This window comes from Oculina patagonica, chromosome 6 (assembly GCF_052425735.1).
Source record: "Oculina patagonica isolate OP01 chromosome 6, crgOcupat, whole genome shotgun sequence".
NCBI classification, from domain to species: domain Eukaryota; kingdom Metazoa; phylum Cnidaria; class Anthozoa; order Scleractinia; family Oculinidae; genus Oculina; species Oculina patagonica.
In genome coordinates this window covers 25,960,060-25,984,652 of record NC_135763.1, presented here as the reverse complement: position 1 = coordinate 25,984,652, position 24,593 = coordinate 25,960,060, and the positions used below count along the sequence as shown (strand labels likewise).

The window sequence follows — 24,593 nt, the reverse complement described above, 5'->3', positions numbered from 1 at the left end:
GATTTTTTCCTTACCTTCTGAGAAACGTCTTTCGTGCAGTTTAAACCGTAAATTAATTAAAAACCGCCGTAACGTTACGGCATTTTCAAGGAAAACAAAAGTATCTTGTTACAAACGAACAAAAGCGTTGTGTTACGTTTGCAAATATTAGCGTAAGAAAAACCCGGGAAGGAATACAAGTGGTGTTTCAACGTCTAATTGAAAGTAAAATAAAGCAAAAAAAAAAAAACAAAAAAACATTATACTTTCAATTGTCGACTCCATTGCATTCTGCACTGTCCTTTGAGTTTCTGAGTTTTTATTTTAGCGATTGCATATTTGGTCAAAGTTTCTTTATATTATTTCTAAGCCTTATCACATCCCCATTTAATAAAAGACCTTTGCTTATTTATAATTATTTTTTTGCTAAGGAATGTTTTATTTATTTATGTACTGATTGAATCTTTCTCATGTAAATATAGAGCATTAAACAGTATTCTGGAAATCTTATCAAAAATTATTCTTTCGCTATGTCAACTAGAAACATCAAGTTGTATTTCGTAAATTACAATTTAAATTGCTTTATTTTGTAACAGGAAGATTAAATGATACATCACGCTGTTTTAAATACACTTCACGGTGCTATTTTAATACTTTTCCCCCGATCTTTAATATATTGTTTTTACATAATTATATTGAGGTACAAAATATGGATTTTAAACTGCATTGCTTGAGCCATCAAACGTACATCTAAACTTATATGACGTATTTCTGCATTACTTACCAGCATGATTATGATAGACACATTTCAAGCATAATTTATTAGAACAAAACTGCAATGTAATTGTAGCTTCCTCACGTTTACTGTGTGTTTTATTTGACCTTTGCACGTATGAGAGAAATCAGTAGAAAGGCAAACCTGATTTGTCCTCACTTAGTTCCAAATGTAGTCGTGGTAATTGTATTGTTTCGATTCTTCAACGTTACTGGCCTGTTAAAAGAAGATCGACATCCTCTGACCTGTTCTTAATTCATTAAAGATTGATTGGTAAAATTTAACTTGTTTGAAGTGGGCCGTTTGAAGAAGTAATGAATCTACAATTCCAAAAAAAGTTCATAAGATATTATGTACAGCCGCTTTAACTACTTCACCAAGGTTTGTGTCTCAGGCCCGCTAACTTTATTTGCGCAATTCGACACGTGCTGTAAACTTAGCGTGGGGACTCAAGTACGCAAAGTGGTCACCGTAACAAAGTGTCGTAACAAAGTGTCGTTACAAAGTGTCGTTACGAAGTGTTTTGTTTATTTAGCCACCCTGGAGAGATGTGCGTTCTAACAAATCGCAGTTGGGTTACAAGAATGATTGAGGTAACTCTCTGGGCTTGAACAAATCATGCTAACAATTTAATTTAACAGACAGCTTACTCGTCAAAGAAAAACACCGTTTTAATGGTTGGTTTAATAGTCAGGTGGATGTATCGGCTTTTCTGTGTTTGTTGTTTGGACCTTGTTCCTGTTGAACGTCCCAAGTGTTCACTGAAGAACAGCTACAACAAGGCCACATCATGTAATATTCCAACCTGAATGTCCTGTTGAGCACTCCGTATATGACTGGGTTGATCGCAGAACTGATTGACACCAAGAAGACATTATGGAGATACACTCTTCTGGGTAAAGAGTAATTTCCTGTGGCGGAATCTGTAAACTCGATAACAAACACAGGGACCCAGCAAAGCGTAAAACCGAACACCATGGCGAATAGAGTCTTGGTTATGTTTACTTCTTCGACACTCAACCTTGAATTATGGGCACTTAAGGAGTCGATGGATGAAAACCTTTGTCGATGCTTCTGCACCTTCAGAAACACTTTTGTGTAGCAAAATGTTATGACGGCAAAAGGAATTACGACTATAACCAGCCCTAACAAGCCAGTGTATACCTTGTCGGTGGTCTGATGGTGGAATTCTAGGACGCACGTGATTTTACCTGGATGGAAGTGGAAATAAGCCCAACCTGTCACAAGTGGTAAGCCGAGGAATAACGCGACGGAGAAAACAACACCCAGCAACGAGATCACGACAAACTTCCGTGTGAAAATTTTGCGGAATAGCCAAGGTTTTACCACGCGACAATATCGGTTGAACGCCAGTAAAGCGATCGTTTGCAAAGAGACAAAGGCCAAAAAGAGAACTGCGAAGCCATGGACTCCACACACTCTCTCTGAATATCTCCATTGACCCACGAGCAGTACGCCCCAAACCAGCGGCATGCAAAACGTTGCCATAACGACGTCAGAAATAGCCAGTGCAAATATGTATTGAAAGGTGACGCCTTGGAAACGTGGATTCTTGTAAAAAATCAGGCAGACAAGAATATTACCAAGCAGGGCCATTAAATTGATTAAAATGAAGAGCGTCGTCTCTATAATGTAGTCAGCGGTACTCCTGGACGACATTATCGCTACTAGATGATCGTAGGGGCTTTCTTCAAAGGTACTATTCGACGCCATCAGTTGCAACTTTCTGACTTGACAGTTCTGTTGAGAACAGTCATAACATACATGTTATTGTTATAATTTCCGGAGGAGAATACATGAATTTGACATTCTTATTGATGGAGAAGCTTGGCTTGTGCTGCGATTTCGTCACGTGACGCAACCAAAACTGTGAACGAGATTGAACTGGGGAATATCAGATCTCCCCCAAACGATTTCCCCTAGTTTGTGAACTTTTCGATTAACTTTCGCACCTTTACTTTTCATCATGAAACTCGAGCATCGTAACGCGATTCTCCATTTTCGAAAATATCGAGTATCGCTGATCGAGTTTCGAGTCGAGACTGTCGACTTACTTTTGACGGGCACTGTAACTGCCGAGTGGACCGACAAATTTCAGATATCCGAACGAAAAGTGTACGATGAAAATACATTTGCAGGCAATCGACATGCAAGCGCCATTTAAAACAATACACGTGTATGTTTACTATTTATCTCTTTAAAAAGTGGTTTGTAATCTGTTATTTTAAACATAATTAATCAGATACGTTTCATATTTTACAAATTGTAAAAAAATGAGTGGTTGAACAAGATATTAGAATTTTCGCTGTAAAGCTTATGTTCTTAAAACTAAGATCTCGATTCATCTCCTGGTAAGAACAGGATGCTGCATTTCAATTACTCGTCGTTAATTTATTTCTTTTTAAATATGAAAATACAAAGGCATTATGTTGTAGTGCTTCCTCAAAAGTTTTATTTATATAAGTAGCATCGCCTGATGTACATCCTAGTGAATTTTCGTGAAGTTGAAAGCTAAAATGCTTTGAGGTTTCCGCTTTTATACAGCAAAATAAATAAAAGATTTGTTCAAACCTCCATTTACATCAAACTGACAGCCCGCGTTCAAACATCTTTTATCCGCCTAGTACAAACCCTTTTATGAAGTTTGCAATGACCATTATTCTGTCTATAAATAATTCCACGTAAGATAATCCAGCCACTTTTCATGAAACAATATGCAACGATGTGTACCAGTACTAAATAGGATTTTATATTTATGTTTTGACTAAACTTTCTGTTTACTGTTTGCATCAGGTCGCCACATGTAAGTCTGAAATTATGAAATCTAAGCAGCGCGTGAGGGCGTTATTAAATCGATCAGGAAGATACGGGGGGGGGGGGGGGGAGGTTTAAACAAGGAAAAAGGAACATGGCCCCATGCACGATTAAAGGAAGTCTCCCACGTTTACGGTAGCCTCCGTGTTTTACAGTGGTACGAAATCGTTGTATAATTGATCCTGTGGTCCAGTAGTTTCTAAGGATTGAGATGATCGCATTAACTTTAAATGTAGCTTTTAGCTTTTATTATTTGTTGCAGATCTGTAACAAATTTTTGATAAATTGTTAGATATCTATATTATATATTGAAATTGAATTTGGAAATTAACTTAAAAAAAATCTCAATTTTTTACGAGAAATACTTCTTTTCATCTTTTTTGGCTACGGCCCATAAATATTTCCCCCATAAATATCTCGGATATGGCTGTCGAAGTTTTTAAATATTCATAAAAGTTTCGTTTTACACGGTAGGCTTTTAAATAAATCTTGTGATCAACAAACATAACTTTTGGTCTTTTGATTTCCCACCAAAACCTACATGTACTGTTTGCACGGACGAAACTAAACGAATCTAAAAACACAATCAATGGTAATGTTCTATAGCTCCCTCTATTTTCACTGCCATGCCCGCTTTGCTTCTATGTAATACGTATACGTGAAAATTTTGGTTCGGTGCAAACGACACTTCAGCCATTAATAAACGTACCTCAATCGAGCAACTTACTACATGTATATCCTCGGACGATTTCCTCAGTACGCGAACTGTAAAATACGCGTCGACCGAACAATAGCAAGATACATGCTATATTTCTAGCCACACTGTCAGGTTGCAAATTATTTCGATTCAATCTTCGTTATTGAAGGAAACAAACATAAGATGAAATCGTTTAATTACTTTTTGCCTCATCTGCATTCGAACAACTTCTGCTAAAAGACAGCTGTCCCGCAGCCGAAACGATCTTTGATAATAGAAAACAGTCTCGATTGGGTTAAACACTGCGTCAAATGCTTTATTTTTATTGACTTATTTTTATTTCTTCACTCATGCAGCGTCAAGCTATAAGGGGTCGTTTTTTAACCGTCAAAGGATGCATGGTTACCGGACACAATAAACAACATAAATTTAACATTCAACGCACGAAATTATATTTTACGACTTCCATCTCCACCCACTCCGATTAACTTCCTCGTCGATTTAAATTATCCATCGAAAAGTAATATTGAAATGGAAGCGCGTCAGGTGATTATTTTTACTTGTTCGCGAAACATTTGAAAAGTAAAAGAATAAGAAAAGGTTCCAAACAAATAATTTTCAAAATTAAGAGGGATTTTTTTGTTACATAATCCTAAAGACGTAAAGACAAGAAAAAGTATTTATTCTACCTGACGCAATATTGAAATTGACTAAACTCTTTGCTAGTTTGTCATTTACGTCATCTTCATTAGATGAAAGACAGTGACTTGTCTATTATTAGTGCTTGATGGTTTTTAGATTATAAATGAACTCTCATCTTTTCTTTTGAAATACTTGAATCTCGTAAAATTTCATTAGCTCTATGACGCTCACAGAAAGACGAAGCCAGCTGCTAGGGATGTTTGGATGCATTTTTGGTACTGAAACTTTACAAAGAATTTATTATACTGAAGCTCAGAAAAAATGCAGAACTTTAGAATGGGGAATTTGGTTTACCTTCAACGTGTACTATAAACAAAAATTACTTTATAATTGGAACTTCTCTCGGTGTTTTTTATTATAGGTAACAAATGATCGATGAGTTTTTGGTAGGCCAGAAACAGTAACTGTAACGACAACAAAACCGTAGTAGAAGCCGTTTTTGTAAGACTACAGCAGCAAAAATAACGAAATGGATTTCGAGTGTTCAGATATGTCCAGGATTAAACGCTACTGTGACATGCTTTCTTTATGTTGGACATCACAACGTGTCCACACTGACAAAAGTTCACCAAGACACAGATAACTCTGTCAAGATAAATTTGAGTAACATATCGAAATCCACAATAACCAAGTCATACACGAAGGTCTTTATTGAATAATGCAGTTCCTTTGTTAAATCCTGGACATAAGTAGTAATAAGTAAGAGCGCATTAGAAATTTACAATAAAAGTAAGATATGGAAGAAAAAAAAAGCTACTGTACTATTAAAAAGGATACAATTAGGGCACTGTAATCCATCTCTTCAAGTTACATAACACAAGTTTTTTTTAATTCATTTGCATTTTTAATCGCTCTTTTTATCCGTTTTTAGTCCATAAACATATTGCTTTTTCTCATTATGTTGTCATGATTTTTATGAAGGGCCTCTGTTGATACCAACCAGTCGGCTACTTAAAACGTTATTTCTTCGTGCCACCATGAAGAAGGCAGTATTGCCGAAACGTCGGAGCAGTTTTATACCGCCATTTAGCGTCATTTTGGAACATTAACAATTATTTCTACTTAAAACGACTACCTAATTTCTTGAATATATGTAACTTATATTTGAGCAATATACAAAAGCAGTATAAATGAAGGTATTTTGATCACCAGCGAAGTTTACGGGTTTTTACAACGGAATCGTCTGAGCGGGCAGCTTGAACCTTTCTGAAAATGCGCAGTGGGTGAAAGTGTTTATACTGTCTTCTTGATATCCTTTTTTTAACGCAAAGACTCTTTTTTATTTAAAGCCACTTGATTTCTACATCTACATTTACACCTTATTTAGTCGGTAAAAATTGCCAGATATTATACCAACTGTAAAAATCTAAATAACACTTGTACAATAAAAAAATATTAAATAACCGAGATTTAAAACTATCTACGGACGTCGTTGTATTGACAGGATCATAAGAAGGGGCGTTCAATTCATTAACTGTTCGTGGGAAGAAAGCAAAACAACAACAACAAAAAATTGAAAAAAAATATTGATTTGCCCTTTAAAGAGCCTAAAACTTGAGAGCATGGCTCGCATGCATGGGTTCTCCTTTCATTATTTGGTATCAGATAAGCTGCTACTGAAAACTCCTTCAGATTGGGGTAGAGTTTAAACATGAGGGATAATATGGCGGTTTTCCTTCTAGTGGCTAGGGTTTCCCAGTTAACTTCCTGAAGTATACATATTTGTCACGCTTGCATAGGAATTGTAGTTGCCCGCGCAGAATCGCGCTGCCTTTCTCTCTGCCTTTCTCTCAACTCTCTCCAACTTTTAAATAACAATTTAATAATAACTACAATAAGCCTTACTTCATTTTCTTAAGTTTGAGACGGTAATTTATAGCTTAGAATTCAAAACAACATAGTAAGCAAGTACCGCAGAGTCAGGGGAGGGGGAGCTTAGCCCACGTCAATATTTCCAAAAAAATAAAGACTTACTAAGAGAAGAAAGTCTCTAAAGCCCTTTACTTTAGGTCACTAGTCAAATCCCAACCCCCCCCCCCCCCACCCCCCAAATGGAAAAATGCTCCGTGGTCCCTGCAAGTATTAACAAAGTCACTTTTATATAGATATTATTCGCATTTTTTACGCGAAGGCATCCAATATAAGACAAAAACAACGTTTGATTAAAACTTATGGAATTATTAGATCAAACAGATGCGTCATAGCTAAAACACAATCATGTACACAACATTTTATTAGTAAGGGAGATGGTCTTTTACTTAGGCAGAGACAACATAACAGCAAAGTACGAAATAATCACTCCCACAATCTGAAAAAAAGGTAAAATGCAGCACTGTTATGATAATTATTTAATGGGATAGCAATATAAACAAACAATATAAGATAATAACAAGGATAAATATTTTGAACTATTATATTCAAGTGACGCTAAAATGTACGGGACAAAATGGTTTAATATAATTTCAGATAACAAAAGCAATAAGAAGGATAAAGCATTAGTATGTTGTTTTTTGTAACAAAATAAGGACTAATGGAAAAAAATAAATCCCGTTTTTAGCGTTATCATGGAGGGAAGAAGCTCTGCATGAATTGTAAACGTACTTTCGTTTTTCTAATGGATTTACTTTACAATTCCAGGTGAAGTTGAAATATCGAACACAAAGATGATGATGACAGTTTGTCGTATATTTTGATGCTCATGCAGTAATTATGGTACTGTAAGACATAGTTATATTCTAAAGTTATTTACCTTACGAGGCCAAAACTAGGGTACATTTAACCTCTCACAGTGTTGCCTTTGAAATTAACCTTATTCAGACCGGGCTTATTTTGGATCTTTTCAGACCAGCGGGGAGTAATCCCCCCCCCCCCCGGTAACTTCCAGAATATTTAAGCAACCACAATGAAACCTGAAGGATATGTAGTATGTCCGAAAATATACATTTTTTGTAGGAATTTATACTAAAGGTATTCGTAAACGTTACTGTAGTAGCTGGGATAAAATACAAGAGACAGGATTTGCTTACATAATGTAAGGAGCCTTATGTTGTACATGCTGTGAAGGTGATAAAGTAGTTTAAAAGAAACAAATAAGAGGGTGGCAATCACCATAATAAATATTTACTGACATTTCATATATGAGTAAAAAAAAATCAAGGGCATTACCGTTAGAGACAAGGATTTAGTAATGACGACCAGACCTCCAATAGAAAGACCCTTTGGGTTACCTTGAAGATCCAGCAGAAACATCACTAACTGAAAGAAAATTAAAATAAAACATTAGCAGCTTTCTCGCTACATGGAATTTACAGTAATTTTCTTCTTTGATGAAGGCAATAAAAATGCAGTTCCATGCTTTCTGTCCAAAAAAAAATTGTAATCCTGGTAATCTTATGATGAGTTACCAATTTCGACCACGTTTTGGGAAAAAATAAAGACAGAGTGGGCGGCCTTTCTTTTTTTACTTGTTGGGATTTGGTTGGGAAAGTCGTTGCTATGCTTATAAAAGTTACCTTCACTTCGTCCGCTGTCGAAACAGGATATGTTTGCAAAATCTTTTGAAAGCTGTTAGTCTGAAATAGAAGTTAAAGATTCGAGATAAATACTTGATCAGAACATGTGGTTTTAACAAATTAGGAAATTAGCATTTGTATCACCTATAAAAATAACTAAAAGTGGCTATAAGCCACTAAACTCGGAAAAGTTATTATGAAACAAGAATCGAAAACAACAAACTAACAAATAAAGGTTTGCTAATACAAATGATGTTATACTTTCCAAACTTCTGTTTACTTCACTTTGATTGTCATCAAATACTGATCGAGAGCAGACCGAAAGGCCAAGAGATAGAGTTCCCATCTGTTGCAAATTGATTTCTTTCTTTTTATTTTTCCTTTTTGTTATTTGAAGGTAACGAAAAATAATAATAATAATAATATCATTGGCTATAAGTCGAGCGATTTTTTTTCATCAAATCGTACTGAAATAAATTCATCTTTACCTGAGTGTTTTGGGTTAGTTTTTTTCTAACTGGTTCTAAAAAACCAAAGGTTTACGGTCTCGGCTTATAGCTGAATAAATATCATAATATTATTTCAAGAAAACTGACATTAATACAATATTTCGGTTGGTGACTAGGCATGTCAATTTTATGTAATTTAACAAGAAATGTAGGTATCAGAGAAAAGGTCTCATTCTCTAGAGGCCTTAAAACACTTGCACGCATTGCGTGCATATGTCTAACAGGAAACGAGTGAAGGAGTGATGGAGTGAAGGAGTGAAGGAGTGAATTCACTTCGCCCACTACAACTCTTTTCCGAGTTAAAAATGACCAAGACCACAGCAACAACAACATCATCAAACATATTTGACAAAGCCTAAATTGTATTATTCTACACGGATTTTTTTGGCATATCACCAAACGAGTTCAAGAAAAACAAGAAGAAAAAGAAATTCATTTCATACCTTTTCGCTGACTTTGGATCCAAACGACAAGATGACTGCTAAGATACTAGCTGCAATCAGAAGCCAGATTAGATTCCCCAGTAAGAACAACAGTGAGTTTTCATCGGGTAAGTTCACAACATTGTAAAGATTAAAGCAGAGAAGTGGAATGTACAACGAGACCATTTCAAAAAGAAGAGGACAAAGCATCTTGTCAGCAAGCTCGACTACATCACACAGTTGGTGATACTCCAGTTTCAATGCCGCTAGCTCTACTGGGTTCGAATGAAATTGTGACATTCTTTTATGTAAATCTTCAAAAAATTCTCCCAATATTGAGCATGTAATGCACAAAAATAAAATTGGCAGCAGCCACACACCAACTCCAATTAAACTGAAGATCATGGAATTATTCTAAGCCCATACCACCGATTCCAAGGTTTCAAGTTTGCAAGGTTTATGTGTAGCAGTGTTGCGGAGGCCACGATGACTGCTACGAAGGATAAAAAGGATATACAGAACATGATTAAACCTTTATTGGACTTCGCTTTAACCTTTTCTAAATTTTGGCTTTTAATGACGGACGATACGCCAGCAAGGAACTTTTCGAATCGGGATTTCTTCGTACCATTTAATTGCAACAAAATCAAGCTCATCGTTGCGTTAAGTGCAATAAACAAATTATAGAAACTGAACATCAAAAAGAGATAGATATCATTTCCAAAGAAAATACCGGAAGAAGACATAATAACGTTTAGCCAGAAACCAGAAAATACCACTCCGCAATAAATGCGAGGAAGAACGCTCAGTTTTTTGCAACGGCCTGTGGTATACGTCAAACGTCGCCTTAAGGATGTATCTCCATAATATATTCCGAACAACTTCATCAGCTTTAGCACCGGACTGTATACTTCATCAATTTCTTTAAGCCCCTGTTCGTTGACATCTTCGTTCTCTTGAATATTAACAACGAACGAGACATTGATCGTCGTAGGTTGTGCTGCGATTGATATCTCTTGGTCCCCTTGTACCGGGGCACCGTTAGGTGTAACTCGAGAAGGCATTATTATCTTATCCCAAGAATAGGGTAGAAAACGTGAGCGGGTTTGACTATTTGAGTAATCTATTTCTTTTCTTGGCTTAAGTATTGGTTCAAAGAACCAAGCGTGCTTTTGCTACAAAACGCAAGCCGTCGACCTTTTTCTCTCTCCTGTTTTTATGTTAGTTGTTTTATGGAGAAGAAGATTACGACGCGTGGTAGATTTAATTTTGAAACAAGTAATATATATTTATTTTTTTCGAATTAATTATAAATAAAGTGGAATAGAAAAAAATTATCACCGATCAATGTAATGCAAATTTAAATCATTTGTTTGAAGATTGCTGATGACTTTTGCGTTTTGTGTTACTTTATGAAATTACTTTTTTGTGGAATTAATTAGGGACCACGTACGTCTTATTTTCTATTAAAAAAATTAATAAACTTCATCAGGCAATATGTATTACTTTTGTTAAATTTCCGCGCAATTGTAAATTATGTGAAGATTGTTGATGCAATTTGTCTATAGGTGTGTTATTGCACTTCTTGTACTTCTTTGATATTAAGAACACAAATGAAATCAGACTCATCGAAATATTTGCCGAATATTTGAATAAAAAAAAAACAGACTTGGCTTGACGCATATTAAAAGTTAATAATCCGTACTGATTAGTGACCAACAGCTGCGATGTAAAATCAAATTAATCTAAACTAACAGTTGTTAGTGAAAGACACGAACAAGCTATTTTTTGTTTCCAATGCGTGTGGAAATTTCAAGTGATAAAATAAAACCCGAACGTTCACGAGGTGAGTAAAATAAACCACGATCATCAGCACTAAACGTTTATTCTTAAAATCTGAAATTCGTTTTTACGAAAGTACTCGGGAAAATACCAGTGACTGCATGGAAATTGATTGGAAATACTTCCTGTAGTTTTTAACAGCTTTTGTGTGTGTAATTCGATGGGGCTAAGTCACGTTATTAATCAACTTTCCCTTTATGATGTTCTTAAAATAAGGTCAGCAACAACTTTGTGAAGCTGAAAATCGGGAAATGGGTGACAAAGTGCTTAGTCATTATTTAACCCCATGAAGCCCTGCAGTGTCAAGAACACAAAACCTTCAGCCCAAGTAAACGTACACAGTGGATGAAAAAAAGGGATTTGGCCCTCTGTCAGGTTCACTGCAAGCACTGAGAGGAGGAAGTTGGGCCTTAGTAATAAACTAGTCACGAAGTACATTGCAAAATAGCTCAATGCAATGCAATTTTCAATCATTTGTTGAGGCTGAAGGGTGTTGATGACTTTTTTCTGTCGATATCTTCTTAAATTGTAAATTATAATTGATTTCATGGAAATGATGTTATGTCAAGGATTAATAAGAGGCCACATACGTTTTAATTTCGATTGAAACATTAAAAAAAATTATAATGCAAAGTAAATTACTTTAGTCAAAAGGTAAATAATGCGAAGACTATTAACGAAATCTCCCAATCGATATCTTCTTGCGTTTAATTTGAATCATGAAATTAGAGTGTTATTATTTATTTTGGGAACACATTTAAAATTTTTCTCTGAATATTTCCAAAAAATATGAAATTACATAAAATAGACTCTGCTGGAAGCGTATCATTAATAAATAATCCATATTGATTACTTACCAACAGCTGTGCAATCTAATAAATCGTGTGACATTCGCACCTGAAGGGTACACACAAGCCTCTTTTATATATTTTTTATTACCTTTATTATTTTTATTTTGTTTATTACTCGTGGGAGAAATTCAGGTAATAAAATCCAAAAAACAGAGTAAACGTATGATCAAAAGAAATCATTCAGCTTAGCTGCAAATTATTTTTGTCGCAAAACTTTTATTCTGTAAATTTGTTTCTGATTTTTTTTTCGCTGAGCTATAATAGTAACCCACTCCATACCCTATAAATAAGAGCAAATGTTCGGCAAAAACTTAGGGTCAAACACAAGAAAAATAACAAAATATAACATACTTTTTATTTCTGTAACAGTGCCTTCTAAATAAAGTCCCGAAAGGACTAAACTTCAACAAACATAAATATCATTCCATGTCAACCTTTGCTGAGTATTCCTTTAAAAAATTGTTTTCGAATAGGCAATTTTTTCCATACTTACTTAACTCTCGCTCTGCGTGTCTGCACGCAAGTCCTTTGCATGGGAAAGCCAGTGTTCCTTGCCTTTCACCAATTTCTTCACTTGTCCTAATTTCCATCTTTGCCTCTTCACCACCTGCTCACTCAATCGACCTTTTCAAAGTCGTATTTGGCCCTTTCTATTATAATCTTTATAAATGAAAATCAAATATATTGTCTTCAAGTAAACGCTTGGCCAATAAGGTGAAAAGGTACCTGATTGGTGATCAAGTTACCCTCTTTGTCGATGTGACGATAAGGGTTGAAAAGTTTCGGGTTCTCCCAGCACCCTGGGTCAAGATGCACAGCTTCGGTATCCGGATACACGATAGTGTCCTTAGGAACACGGTAACCACACAGTGAGGTGTCTTGATCGGCTCGGTGAGGCAAAGCCTGTGGTACCACGTTTCCAAGCCTCAAGATTTCCATTATGGTTGCATAGATCAGTGGTATTCTGGGACGGTCTTCTAAGCGAGGCATACCATGTCGTCCAACGACGTTATCCAGCTGCTTTTGATTGTCCAGTTGATATTTAGGGTACTAGACCAAATATAAATGTTAGCGCATGTGCTGTTGTTTCATAACCTGCTTTGAACATGTCCTGTATTGTAGCTACAAGATCGTCTCCATGCTTGTTTTCCTCGATGGCTTCTCTTTGTGCATGCGGTAAGGCCTCCATTAAATTACCGCCAGGTTTCTGTGGATCGAACGTGAGTTTTCTTTCTTTCAACTATGCCAAATATTTTCTTATGTGATTTGACAGGGAGATATCTGGCAAATTAAAGGGAAAGAAATCGAGAAGCATGACGATTTGAAAGTCTTTGTAAGATTTTAGTCCAAGGTCATTCAAGTAGATTAATTTGTCAATATTAGGATCCGAAATATCTCAGTCACTTCCAAATATCATTCTTCCCAATACTTCCACGATGCTCTCATTCAAAAGCTTAGCCGGGTCGACATATTTCCCCTTTAGTTCTTCGAACATTCGCAAAAGCTTTCCAGCTGCCTCAGCTACGCGTTCCTCGATTAAAGCTGTGTTGGAAAGATGTTGTCTTAAAGCAGAGACGAGGACACGTTTGTAGCATTTTCATGACTGACCATCACTTAAAGCCACATCCTTGTAACCTAATGCAATAAAGAAAAAAGATAACGAATCAATTTAAGCATAGCTAAGGCTGACAAATCTAAGAGGCGTAGCAACAGAGAGCTGGCCATGGCGCTGGATCGAGCAGTCCCAATTCGAATCGTGGTGGGTCATTGTGTTGTGTTCTTGAGCATGGTACGTTACTCTTTATGAATGTCTTTATCTACCCAGGCAAGGTGTATAAATATGTACCAGCAAATGAGATGCTTAAGAGGGTAACCACACACGGCGATGGACTTAGTCACCCATCATGTGGGAATAGAAATAGTCCAAACACATGCTACGAAAAGCAGATTAAAAAAATGTGAAGCGGGTCTCTTTAGCTGGGATGTAACGCGAACTTCTGCATACCGTTACCAATCTTGCAGAGGAAGAAGGCTCTGCGAGTGCAGAGACGATTTTTACTGTGAAATTCTACCGCACATTATCAAAACTTTATAAACGCTATCCAAGGACACGCAATTGTATTTTCATTTTTTTTTTATTTAATCCGAAAATAAACAATAAACATGTAACCTGCTGTTTTATTAGACATGTGAACATGAAATTGCAACAACAGGTCGATGATGTGGTTGACTTTTTTATCGACCGGCTGCAAGAAATAAGAAGTAGGCGCAGGCTGAGTTTACATCGCCAAGTGGCAACCAGCATTGAAAATTCAGGACTTAAAACGGACCAACATCTCACCACCCAATGTCTTTTTTCAGTTCAGCTAACATAATGTGGACGCAGACTTTTTGTTACAATTTGGATCGGGGGAATAAAATATAGAAATGCGATCGCTCGTGGAAAATTATATTCACAGTGTGCATGCCAAGTAGATTAAAGCTCGGATAAAGCTGTCATAGTTTTTTTCTAACAGAATTTACGAAATTAAGTAAATTTTTATTTATATAAATAACGAATTTTTGGTTGATGTCGTTATTATGTAGACACTCAGTGTCGGTCGCACGAAACAAATATTCCGTGTCCTGTTTAAACAGTCTGCGTCTAGATTGCTTATTCAGTCGGTATATTGGCTTATTATAATAATAATAATAAAAACTTTATTACCGTGTCTGTGTGTTTAGCCCTTATGGACTAATTGGGGACACAATTAAAATACCCAAAATACTATTAATAATGCTAAGCTAAAAATATTTAAAACACTTAACTAAAAACTAAAAACTAATATTTACAATGTCTTAAGCGCAACAGAGTTTGCAACAGTTACTATTGTTGTCCACGTAGTCCGATAGATTGAGTTTTCTAATTTTAGTTTTGAATGCAGCCACAGTCGGCGAGTTTTTCAGTTCTTTGCTTAATTTTGACCATAGAAGTGGTCCAAGATATCTGATACAATGTTTCCCGTAGCGTTTAGTATCAAAACGCGGTAAGACAAAATCACTGTTTCTAAGCGAGTGTGTAGTGTCTTTGCGGACAAAAAGGGCAGAGACGTTGTCTGGCGCAAGCCCGTTCTTGACCTTATACATAAGCGTTGCTGTATCTTGTAAACGCCTATTATATAGTGTGGGCAAATCTGCCCGTCCCAAGAGTTCGTTATAGGTTTCGGCGTGGGATCTGAATATAACTCTTAATGCGCGTTCCTGAATTCTCTCAAGTTTCCTTTTGTCCGATGACTTACAAAACTGCCATGTTAGATGGCAGTATGTTAGGTGAGGTAAAATGAACGTCTTATACAGTAATAGCTTAGCCTTGCAAGGTATTAAATTGCGAAGACGAGAAAGTACTCCGACTTTCTGGCTGGCCTTAATGCATAGCACACGGATATGCTCGGTGAACTCAAGATTATCGTCGATGTGAACTCCCAGTAGCTTGATTTGTTCTGTTTTTGTAATGTCTATGTCATCGATGCTGAGGGCTGTGTCGCTCTTGTCCTTATCGAGTTTTCTTGGATTGATAATTAGCGACTGGAACTTGTCTGGATTTGCTTTTAAATAGTTCTTTGAGTACCAAGCCAGGGCTTGGCTACCATGAATTTTCAAACTGCGTCCAACTGTTTCGTGGTCCGTTCCCTTAACGTACATTTGGTGGTCGTCAGCGTACATAGTTAAGTTTGCGTCCTTTACATGTGATGACAGATCACTTTGAAACATGTTCCAAAGTAGGGGTCCGAAGGATGATCCTTGAGGGCATCCACGTTTCATCTTTATCCAGTCACTCGTGATTTCGCCCAATTTTACTCTGTTATGTCTGTTCTCAAAAAATGATCGCATTAGTTCAAGAGAACGTCTTCCAAAGCCGTAAGCCTCCAGCTTCTTTATCGTCAAGGAATGGCTCAAGCTGTCAAAGGCCTTGCTCATATCTGTAAATAGAATATAAACAAGTTGCTTTGTATCAGCGGCCAATTTCCAATCTTCTATCAGCGCAAGCAGTGTTGTTTCGCAGCTGTGTTTTTTCCTGTACGCTGTCATTATTTATCATTGTCATTGATAAATTGAAAAAAAAATATATATATATATATATCGAGGCATACTGTGGGGACCCAAGTATTTACTTCAATATTTTTCTTGACCACTGGATTTTGTTATTTCATTTTTCTATCACTACTTTGATGTGCGAAATATAATCTCTACATGAAGAGGCTGGTAAATGAAATTTAAGGACAACATTCCCTGTCAAAGAACGTTGCAAAGCTGTATTTGCTTATCTCAAGTTTCAAATTATTTTCCCAGAACGTTCTAGAACATATACCAATCCTTCTGCCTTTTTGCTATCATACCTTAATGTACCCATGTTATGTCGACAGCTGCCAAAGAAAAAATAACTTTAAATTCAGCTGTACAGCTTGTCTCTAACTTTGACTTGTTTGGTGTTCTCTTCCTTTCAACTATGCTGTTATTTTTGCCTCTTGTTACATCCATGCGGTCCGGGTCAGGGTAAGTTTAATTCGGTAAGCGTGCTAGCACAACAAGTGCATGAATGTGTGCTTAAATAGGCGCTTTCAACTCTCGAGCTTATTATATATACACCATCCACGTGCAGGAGTTTTTTACCTAATACCTTTTAAAGAAAAATATAACTTCTTGAATATAAGCCTCCTATTGAAGTGCTTGCTTTGCATTTAAACGTATCGGAATTTGCTCAGAGACATGTAAAGTTCATTTAATGACTAGCTGTAGGGCGTTATATCGTTGTGTTCAGAGAGTTATACCATTTGATAGTCTTGTATACACATGAGAAATTGCAGAGGAGGTATCCCTCTTATATAAACCAAACATTTTTATAATGCATGCAAATTAAAATCCAAAAATAAGCCCGATCCTTTAACGCACTATAAGTATTTTTTTCATGGTCATTAAAGTTTTTCGGTAGTTATTTTTTATCGGGTATAAGCTACAAACTCTTTTCGATCTCGTTTTCGATTTCGTTTTCGTCGTCGTTACATTATCAGCGATAAACAATTAATACGAATTCACGTCAACGACCCTGCTTTGATCTCTCCGGATCGCGAAATATAATCAGCATTTATATTGGATACAGCTTTAAGATGACGAGAATGGCTTGCTTTAAAACGATAAAAAGTGGAAAAGGTGTAACTGAGCAGTGATAAATCTAGCTATTCAAACAAAGACATGCAAATAAAAATCGGGCTAAACTAATAACTAAGCTCGGATCCGGAGTGATTGTTTTGTTGACCATGGGCTTTAGCTTAGTCCGTTGATGTAGATCATTTGAAAAATGCTTGGCACTCAATGCCAAGACATCTTGGCGGTATCAGCCGCAAGATATTGTAGATACAGATATTCGCCCCGTTTATATGAGCCAAAAGCATTCTCGTCAACTTACAATTTCACATTATATGCTAACTTATGTGATTTATTTTGAAATTTTTGCAAAGAGATTTAACGTAGTTCATTTAAACTTTCCGTTTTTTGAAAAGTACATTAAAAATCTGCCCTCAGTGCAAAGACAACTAGACGACCGCATGATAGTTTAGGTACAAATATTTGCCCCAGTTTGTATGCTATCACTATCATTGTCATAGCACCGGGTTTTTAAGATGATGATATGAGCCGAAAGATCATGAAATTAGATTGTTGAAGTATATTCTTCTTCCAGCCAATCAAAGTTGACCTTTCGTTCGCAGCGCTATGTTAAATACTGCCCCTGCAATCCTTTCTCTTACACTTTGCAAAAATGATCGTCTTATATTTTGCAGTCCTCGTCGCTATTACAGCAGCAAGTGCATCCGTGCCAATAAGTCCAGCAGATTACCAAGACGTGATCGGTCAGGGTTTTTCAACAAACTGGTTCAAGACAGCGGACCCGTTGGCAAAATACAATGACAAGAATATCGAAGACATCTTCTCGAAGAACTTTCGAAACGTGAGGCTCCGGTGCAGGGCGGATCTGTTTTCAGCTCCATACAACACCACTGGCTTCACCGAGTTTCTCGCCAGTTTGACGAAGGTAGTCGACAAATGTCTCGAAGTTGGCGTAACGCCAATAATTTCTTGGATCCACCACCAAGCTGAGGCATACTCAACTGAAGAAGACCGAAAAAATTACGTCACTTGGTGGACAACCGTGGCAAAGCAACTGAAGAACAGGGACTACAGACTTAGCTTTAATCTGTTTACTGAGCTAGGGAAATACGGGTGCGGAGGGCAGAAGACAATTTGTGAAGGAAGTCTTCGTATGAGGCCAGACAAATACAATCGTTGGACATCTGATGTGGTTGCAGCAATCCGTGCAACGGGCGGGAACAATGCAAAACGTATTCTCATTTTAGGTTCACCAGGAAAAACGGCAGAGGACCTCGACAAGATTGACCAGAAGATCTATCAGAATGATCCGTTCTTGATGGCTGAGTGGCATCTTTACGCGTCGGGACCAAACAAGGACAAAGGAGGACAGAAGTACTGGAAGGGGGACGGTACTCCCGATGACAAGAATGGTCGTGATAATGTCAGGAAAGCGATCAAACAGGCAACTGATTTTACCAAAAAGAGAAATCTCCTCACCTATCAAGGAGCATGGATGCCGGCAGACAACGACGGTGGTGCACTGGAAGAAAGAGAGGTGATCAACTTCGCTCGATTTTTTGCAAGTCAGTTGCGAAAGAAAAATATTCCTTGGTCTCTGAATGTCCTTGACCGATACTACGACACCGGGAATAGCGAGTGGTTGACCGTTATGCAAGACATTAAAGGAACATTGCTCAACATGTCGAGGGTGTTGGAGAACATTCAAGACACAATGTAGATCATGTAACGATAGAATGTAGCATAAGGAACTATAATGAACATATAGTGTATTCGTCAGGGTAATGATAAAAAGAGGAATTCAGAAGGCTAATCAAAATCAGGGTTATTTCAAGATTTATGTGATTCACAGAGGTACAACTAGACTTAAAAGGGGAGTATTAATTAGTCTATCACTGAAGCAATACCATTGATGTACGCTTTTTATTTCTCTAAGAAGCGTCCTGACTAAAATAAGGACTTATTCCTGGAAGACATTCAGTTTGATTAGAAAGTTCAATGTAAAGCGGTAACATTAAAGTTTGCTTTTGAAATGTTTTACTTCGTTTGTTTTCGGATCTGCACTGTTTCTACGGATTTTATAAAAGCAACCGCCATACCACAGCTGTCAGAACAGAGCATACAAAAATGTTATCAGCAGCAAACCCCGCCTTCTTGAGATTTATCGATGAACCGCGATCCCGATCTCAATATTATAGATTTCTGTTCGAAGAGCCTTTTGGGTTGGAAGCTCCACCTCTTTCAAAGCTGATCATGAGCGATTTCAGTCGGCCCTTTAATTGAATCTTCTATGCCTCAAGGCTTTTGGGAGCTATTCCATCTGTACTGCATAGGATAAACGTGATTATTTAAATATAATTTGCGACGCAACACCAAATTATTCCAGCCAATACAACTCTCTTCACACTGTGTAATATGAATGTGTCTTTTTTGCTTACCAATACCCATTACTGGAATGAAACAATCGTGTCATACAAGACATCAATGGCTTGTGTTTAGACAACCTTACACCTTGAATCAACCATTGTGTGCTACTTTATACGTACGTAGTTCAGCAGTCAGCGAGGAAGCAAAAGTATGGCAAGAATATTTGAATGAATTCGATATTGTTAGTTAATTATCTTGTTCCGAAATACAACAAGCGAGGCATTACTGACAACAGTGGATTAGCATTCAAATATATTTTTTTTAATATCCAACGCCGCTTTTGTTTTACCAATTCTGAATGTAAAATGTCAGACACTTGAACAACAACATCAGTGTACTTATATAAGACTAGAATTTTAAAAGCTACCTAACACATTACACTAGACATCGACCAAACTCGTCATTTTTTATCTTCCTATTTGAAAGAAAAAGTCACCATTTATGAAAACTTCACAATCTCTTTATCTAAACGCAATAAACAATTTATATTTTTCGATCTGCTGAGGCAATAGACTTAAAATGAATGTTTATTTTACCTGTGTTGTTTTATGAATTTTTATCATGGAGGATAACAAAGAGTAATAAGGCCAAACTTGATACCCTCAAGAATCCGAATAGATCGTGCCAGAGTTATTTGTTTAGTCGAGTTGTACCTCGCCCATCTTCGTTTGGATAGTGGGGAGCTGTCACTTATCATGGACGCCTCAGCTCTTTCACCGTTTTTTTTTTTTAGAAATTTATAGTACTTATATGAGTGCTATTTTCCAAGATTTTGTATTTATCTCGACTTGCAAATGATATCAAAAAAAGAAAGAAAAGAATCAGCGATGAGACCACGAGTTGACGGCAACAACTCCATGCGGACCCATTTTACCCCTTCAGGACCCTCTTGACTCTTTATCATAAGTCAAAATTGTCTACAAATTGATACATTGAGTAGAAGGCCTTATAGCGTAGCCACGTATCATGGATGCAAAATAATGTCTAGTGCTAAAACAACGATCTGTTTTGCCGACATCAAATGTTGCAATTATTTTCTATACAACGTTTACTTTTTTTTCTGTATTTTATCGGTCAGTGAAATTGCAACAGCAGGTCGATGATGTAGTTGACTTTTTTATCGACGGGCTGAAAGAAATAAGAAGTAAGCGCAGGCTGAGTTTACATCACCAAGTGGCAACCAGCATTGAAAATTCAGGACTTAAAATGGACCAACATCTCGCCACGCAATGTCTTTTTTCAGTTCAGCTAACATAATGTGGACGCAGACTTTTTGTTACAATTTGGATCGGGGGAATAAAATATAGAAATGCGATTGCTCGTGGAAAAGTATCTTCACAGTGTGCTTGCCAAGTAGATTAAAGCTCGGATAAAGCTGCCATATATTTTTTTATTAGTTCTAACAGAATTTACGAAATTGAGTAAATTTTTATTGATATGAATAACGAATTTTTGGTTGATGACGTTATTATGTAGACACTTGCCGGTCGCCGAAACAAATATTCCGTGTCCTGTTTAAACAGTATGCGTCTAGATTGCTTATTCAGTCGGTATATTGGCTTATTTTGATAAATTGAAAAAATATATATATATATATATCGAGGCATACTGTGGAGACCCAAGTATTTACTTCAATATTTTTCTTGACCATTGGATTTTGTTATTTCAATTTTCTATCACTACTTTGATGTGCGAAATATGATCTCTACATGAAGAGGCTGGTAAATAAAAATTTAAGGACAACATTCCCTGTCAAAGAACGTTGCAAAGCTGTATTTGCTTATCTCAAGTTTTAAAATTATTTTCCCAGAACGTTCTAGAACATATACCAATCCTTCTGTCTTTTTGCTACCATACCTTAATGTACCCACGCTATGTCGACTGCTGTCAAAGAAAAAAAAATAACTTTATATTCAGCTGTACAGCTTGTCTCTAACTTTGACTTGTTTGGTGTTTTCTTCCTTTCAACTATGCTGTTATTTTTGCCTCTTGTTACATCCATGCGGTCCGGGTCAGGGTAAGTTTAATTAGGCAAGCGTGCTAGCACAACAAGTGCATGAATGTGTGCTTTAATAGGCGCTTTCAACTCTCGAGCTTATTATATAAACACCAGCCACGTGCAGGACTTTGTTACCTAATACCTCTTAAAGAAAAATATAACTTCTTCGAATATAAGCCTCCTATTGACGTGCTTGCTTTGCATTTAAACATATCGGAATTTGCTCAGAGACATGTAAAGTTCATTTAATGACTAGCTGTAGGGCGTTATATCGTTGTGTTCAGAGAGTTATACCATTTGATAGTCTTGTATACACATGAGAAATTGCAGACGAGGTATCCCTCTTATATAAACCAAACATTTTTATAATGCATGCAAATTAAAATCCAAAAATAAGCCCGATCCTTTAACGCACTATAAGTATTTCTTTCAAGGTCATTAAATTTTTTCGGTAGTTATTTTTTATCGGGTATAAGCTACAAACTCTTTTCGATCTCGTTTTCGATTTCGTTTTCGTCGTCGTTACATTATCAGCGATAAATAATTAATACGAATTCACGTCAACGACCCTGCTTTGATCTCTCCGGATCGCGAAATATAATCAGCATTTATATTGGATACATGCAGCTTTAAGATGACGAGAATGGCTTGCTTTAAAACGATAAAAAGTGGAAAAGGTGTAACTGAACAGTGATAAATCTAGCTATTCAAACAAAGACATGCAAATAAAAATCGGGCTAAACTATTAACTAAGCTCGGATCCGGAGTGATTGTTTTGTTGACCATGGGCTTTAGCTTAGTCCGTTGATGTAGACCATTTGAAAAATGCTTGGCACTCAATGCCAAGACATCTTGGCGGTATCAGCCGCAAGATATTGTAGATACAGATATTCGCCCCGTTTATATGAGCCAAAAGCATTCTCGTCAACTTACAATTTCACATTATATGCTAACTTATGTGATTTATTTTGAAATGTTTGCAAAGAGATTTAACGTAGTTCATTTAAACTTTCCGTTTTTTGAAAAGTACATTAAAAATCTGCCCTCATTGCAAAGACAACTAGACGACCGCATGATAGTTTAGGTACAAATATTTGCCCCAGTTTGTATGCTATCACTATTATTGTCATAGCACCGGGTTTTTAAGATGATGATATGAGCCGAAAGATCATGAAATTAGATTGTTGAAGTATATTCTTCTTCCAGCCAATCAAAGTTGACCTTTCGTTCGCAGCGCTATGTTAAATACTGCCCCTGCAATCCTTTCTCTTACACTTTGCAAAATGATCGTCTTATATTTTGCAGTCCTCGTCGTTATTACAGCAGCAAGTGCATCCTTGCCAATAAGTCCAGCAGATTACCAAGACGTGATCGGTCAGGGTTTTTCAACAAACTGGTTCAAGACAGCGTACCCGTTGGCAAAATACAATGACAAGAATATCGAAGACATCTTCTCGAAGAACTTTCGAAACGTGAGGCTCCGGTGCAGGGCGGATCTGTTTTCAGCTCCATACAACACCACTGGCTTCACCGAGTTTCTCGCCAGTTTGTCGAAGGTAGTCGACAAATGTCTCGAAGTTGGCGTAACGCCAATAATTTCTTGGATCCACCACCAAGCTGAGGCATACTCAACTGAAGAAGACCGAAAAAATTACGTCACTTGGTGGACAACCGTGGCAAAGCAACTGAAGAACAGGGACTACAGACTTAGCTTTAATCTGTTTACTGAGCTAGGGAAATACGGGTGCGGAGGGCAGAAGACAATTTGTGAAGGAAGTCTTCGTATGAGGCCAGACAAATACAATCGTTGGACATCTGATGTGGTTGCAGCAATCCGTGCAACGGGCGGGAACAATGCAAAACGTATTCTCATTTTAGGTTCACCAGGAAAAACGGCAGAGGACCTCGACAAGATTGACCAGAAGATCTATCAGAATGATCCGTTCTTGATGGCTGAGTGGCATCTTTACGCGTCGGGACCAAACAAGGACAAAGGAGGACAGAAGTACTGGAAGGGGGACGGTACTCCCGATGACAAGAATGGTCGTGATAATGTCAGGAAAGCGATCAAACAGGCAACTGATTTTACCAAAAAGAGAAATCTCCTCACCTATCAAGGAGCATGGATGCCGGCAGACAACGACGGTGGTGCACTGGAAGAAAGAGAGGTGATCAACTTCGCTCGATTTTTTGCAAGTCAGTTGCGAAAGAAAAATATTCCTTGGTCTCTGAATGTCCTTGACCGATACTACGACACCGGGAATAGCGAGTGGTTGACCGTTATGCAAGACATTAAAGGAACATTGCTCAACATGTCGAGGGTGTTGGAGAACATTCAAGACACAATGTAGATCATGTAACGATAGAATGTAGCATAAGGAACTATAATGAACATATAGTGTATTCGTCAGAGTAATGATAAAAAGAGGAATTCAGAAGGCTAATCAAAATCAGGGTTATTTCAAGATTTATGTGATTCACAGAGGTACAACTAGACTTAAAAGGGGAGTATTAATTAGTCTATCACTGAAGCAATACCATTGATGTACGCTTTTTATTTCTCTAAGAAGCGTCCTGACTAAAATAAGGACTTATTCCTGGAAGACATTCAGTTTGATTAGAAAGTTCAATGTAAAGCGGTAACATTAAAGTTTGCTTTTGAAATGTTTTACTTCGTTTGTTTTCGGATCTGCACTGTTTCTACGGATTTTATAAAAGCAACCGCCATACCACAGCTGTCAGAACAGAGCATACAAAAATGTTATCAGCAGCAAACCCCGCCTTCTTGAGATTTATCGATGAACCGCGATCCCGATCTCAATATTATAGATTTCTGTTCGAAGAGCCTTTTGGGTTGGAAGCTCCACCTCTTTCAAAGCTGATCATGAGCGATTTCAGTCG

At 37.1% G+C, this 24,593-nt stretch overlaps 5 protein-coding genes across 7 annotated transcripts in view; 2 read left to right on the top strand and 3 right to left on the bottom strand.

Annotated features, from left to right (window-relative positions):
* The window catches only part of LOC144658348 (uncharacterized), a 73,936-nt gene extending 60,079 nt beyond the window's left edge, over positions 1-13,857 (bottom strand). Inside the window, exons 1-6 of one of the 3 annotated variants that reach the window (XM_078518772.1) lie at positions 12,618-13,857; positions 12,131-12,170; positions 9,453-9,502; positions 8,501-8,560; positions 8,154-8,243; positions 7,186-7,296 (exon numbers count right to left, since the gene is read on the bottom strand). In XM_078518772.1, the coding sequence (XP_078374898.1) occupies positions 7,243-7,296; positions 8,154-8,243; positions 8,501-8,560; positions 9,453-9,502; positions 12,131-12,164 (288 nt within the window). In that variant the 5' untranslated portion in view covers positions 12,165-12,170; positions 12,618-13,857 and the 3' untranslated portion in view covers positions 7,186-7,242. Of the gene's footprint in view, positions 1-7,185; positions 7,297-8,153; positions 8,244-8,500; positions 8,561-9,452; positions 10,685-12,130; positions 12,171-12,617 lie in introns of those variants that run through there. The other 2 variants (XM_078518770.1, XM_078518771.1) reach the window with 2 other exon arrangements.
* The window catches only part of LOC144658247 (neuromedin-U receptor 2-like), a 249,672-nt gene that overhangs the window by 61,609 nt on the left and 163,470 nt on the right, over positions 1-24,593 (bottom strand). The gene's annotated exons all lie outside the window — the stretch shown is intronic.
* Positions 408-5,038, bottom strand: LOC144656578 (melatonin receptor type 1B-B-like). Its single transcript, XM_078516798.1, has 2 exons — positions 4,299-5,038; positions 408-2,515 (listed from the first exon to the last, which is right to left on the bottom strand). The coding sequence occupies exon 2, from the start codon at positions 2,486-2,488 to the stop codon at positions 1,445-1,447; it is 1,044 nt and encodes a 347-aa protein (XP_078372924.1). The 5' UTR covers positions 2,489-2,515; positions 4,299-5,038; the 3' UTR covers positions 408-1,444.
* Positions 17,902-19,303, top strand: LOC144656753 (cellulase/esterase CelE-like). The gene has a single exon (XM_078516987.1). It carries the CDS (start codon positions 17,919-17,921, stop codon positions 18,984-18,986), a length of 1,068 nt encoding a protein of 355 aa, XP_078373113.1. The 5' UTR covers positions 17,902-17,918; the 3' UTR covers positions 18,987-19,303.
* On the top strand, positions 22,930-24,360 carry LOC144657072 (cellulase/esterase CelE-like). Its single transcript, XM_078517366.1, has one exon. The coding sequence runs from the start codon at positions 22,931-22,933 to the stop codon at positions 24,041-24,043; it is 1,113 nt and encodes a 370-aa protein (XP_078373492.1). The 5' UTR covers position 22,930; the 3' UTR covers positions 24,044-24,360.